General features: G+C 62.9%; 1 protein-coding gene across 1 annotated transcript; it reads right to left on the bottom strand.

The window, feature by feature from the left end:
* Window positions 1-1062: 1062 nt before the first annotated feature.
* On the bottom strand, window positions 1063-2280 carry SP6 (Sp6 transcription factor). Its single transcript, XM_070478421.1, has one exon. The coding sequence runs from the start codon at window positions 2231-2233 to the stop codon at window positions 1106-1108; it is 1128 nt and encodes a 375-aa protein (XP_070334522.1). The 5' UTR covers window positions 2234-2280; the 3' UTR covers window positions 1063-1105.
* Between the last annotated feature and the right edge of the window lie 246 nt (window positions 2281-2526).

Genomic DNA, 2526 nt, shown 5'->3' with positions numbered 1-2526 from the left:
TAGCTTCTCCCCTAAGAAGCAGAGAAGAGAAGATGGCCAGGCAGGGACAGACTTCTCCACTCAGAGCCAAACAGTTGGAGGTGGACATTCCCACCTAACCCCACGCAGCCAAGATAAGCCTCTTCCTTCTTTCCCTAAGGAGAAGGCAAATGCCGAGGGACCTAGGGTGCGGAACTACATCAGTTCTGGAGCAGGGGCTCCTGGCTGCCTTGAAGCCCTACCTGGGGTGACAGACCAGAGTGGGCTACTGAATTTTATTTTTATAAAGACCAGAAGTTAAGGTCTGAATCAGAGTTAGAGAGGGAAAGGCTTAGTTCCACTCCCTGACCGAATTCCTTTCTCCTGTTTTTTAGAAGAGACTTCCTTGCTTAACCCCCACATCAAGCTGTCTCCTCCACCCCACTGGTCTTGCTGGAAGCTTGCTGGATTCTGGCCCTCTTCCCCTCTTCCTTCATGGCTCCATCAGACTGGGTCTGGAAGGCTTAATAAGGAGGCACATCAAAGGCGTTTACTTCTGTGGCGACAACCCTCCTAGCCAGATAGAATCTCCTCCCTTAGGGGGACCCCCAGCCTCTGATACCCCATCTCAGCTCTCCCTCCGGAAACCCTGGGGTAAAAGCAATCTAAGGGGGATGAAAGGGACCCAGGGCGCAGGGCGGCTCTGGAGGCCCTTTTATGTCCCAGTTCCCAGGCGCTAAGGACGTGTCCGGACAGCTATCCCCAGCGCCCGGGGCGGCCCCACTCCTCTCTGCTCCCGGGACACGCCGTCCGACCTGTGCCCTCCGCCCTCCAGCCGCCACAGGGGTATCCCTCCCCAGCCTCCAGCCCAGGGGCAGGAGTGAAATAGAGAGAAAGGGGAGAACTGACCGGCATGCGCAGCTCCTCCCTGCCCAGTCAAAACAGTCAAACGCGCCTGTCCTGTCCAGCTCCAGAGACTGCGAAACCCCTAGCGCCCCGGTTCCCTGACCCCCACACCACTTTTCCTGCCTCTCAATAAATAACCACTTTCTCCTCTTACTCAAGCCCCCCCCCCCCCCCCCCCAGGGGCATCAGGCCCGAGGGCTCTCTTCTGATGAAGACCAGCGGGGAGGCAGGACGGGGGAGCTCAGTTGGAGGGAGCCGCGCCGCCCTCGGCCTCACGCTTGCCTTTGCCCCCGGGGGGCTCCACTCCGCCAGCCTTGCCCTCTACCGCAGCCGCCCCGGCTGCCTCCTCCTTGGTGCCCTCGTGGGTTTTCATGTGTTTGGCCAGGTGGTCGCTGCGCATGAAGACCCGGCTGCAGACGGCGCAGGGGAACTTCTTGGTGCCGGTGTGGGTCTGGAGATGGCGCTGCAGCTCGTCAGAGCGCGTGAAGCGCTTGCCGCAGAAGAGCCAGTTGCACACGAAGGGACGGTCGCCGCTATGCCAGCGCAGGTGCGCCTTCAGGTGTGACGTCTTGGCGTAAGCTTTCCCACAGCCGGGGATGTGGCAATTGTGCAAATGCTTCTTCTTGCCCCCATCGGGCCCGCATGGAGCCCCCAGTCGCTCCGCCTCCAGGCAGTTGGGACAGCGGCAAACGGTCTGGCCTGAGCTGCGGGGCACCGACCGCCGGGAGCCTTTGGGCCGGGCCGCCCCGTCCAGACTGGTATCCAGGCCCTGGGACTCTGGGGCGGCCGCTTCCAATGCCTTCGCCCCGTCGGGAGGCCCCAGGAGGTGCTGCCCTCCGGCGGCTGGGAGGAGGTGGTGCGGGTGTGGGTGCGGCGGCGGGGCGCAGAGCTGGTGGTCTCCGACGTAGCCCCCCAAGCCAGCCTGAAGCGCCCCGGGGTGGCCAGGTGAGGTCAGCGCGCTCTGAGCGTGGGGGAGGTCCATCCAGCTGGTACCCGGATGAAGGTCCCACCACGAGCCATCCTCGGTGCCTGGGTGTGTCGGCCGGAACCACGATTCGTAATGGTGTGACATGTCCGGCTGCAGGAGCTTGGAAAAGGGTCCCGGGACCAAGGGGCTGTCGTTTTCCAGGTCCTCGCAGGTTACCCGAGAGGAGGCCCCCGGCAGCTCATAGCCCTGAGAGAAGTCCACCTCGGGGCCCAGCGGGAGGCTCTGCAGCTCTCCAGGCTGCAGCGGGGAGGGGTAGTCCCCGGCCTCCGGGCTCGTGTGGCCCTGGTATGTTTGGAGAGGCTGCAGGTCGAGGCGCGGCGGGGAGGCGGCAGGCGCGTCCGTGTGCTGGCTGCCCAGAGAGCCGCAGACGGCGGTTAGCATTGCCGGGATCAGGGGTGGGATGGGGGACAGGGATAGTCAAGGGCACCTCAGGTGGGACCTAAAGGAGGCAAAGAAGAGACAAAGTGAGGGAAGTAACTGGCTCATTCTCCTTCCCAGCCCGGATCCCCTCCGGGGCCAAGTGCTCCTTTCCCACCCCCAGGTGAAAAGCGGGGAAAGCACCTCTGGGTGTGGACTAGGAGTGATAGGAAGGGGTGAGGGTGCGAGGCCCTCCACCCCCGGAAGACGCTGATAGTTCACCTTCTCCTAGGTGATCCTTCCTATAGGACCCAGCT

The sequence above is a fragment of the Odocoileus virginianus genome, chromosome 17 (assembly GCF_023699985.2).
Source record: "Odocoileus virginianus isolate 20LAN1187 ecotype Illinois chromosome 17, Ovbor_1.2, whole genome shotgun sequence".
Classification (NCBI taxonomy): domain Eukaryota; kingdom Metazoa; phylum Chordata; class Mammalia; order Artiodactyla; family Cervidae; genus Odocoileus; species Odocoileus virginianus.
This window is presented reverse-complemented; position numbering and strand designations above follow the sequence as displayed.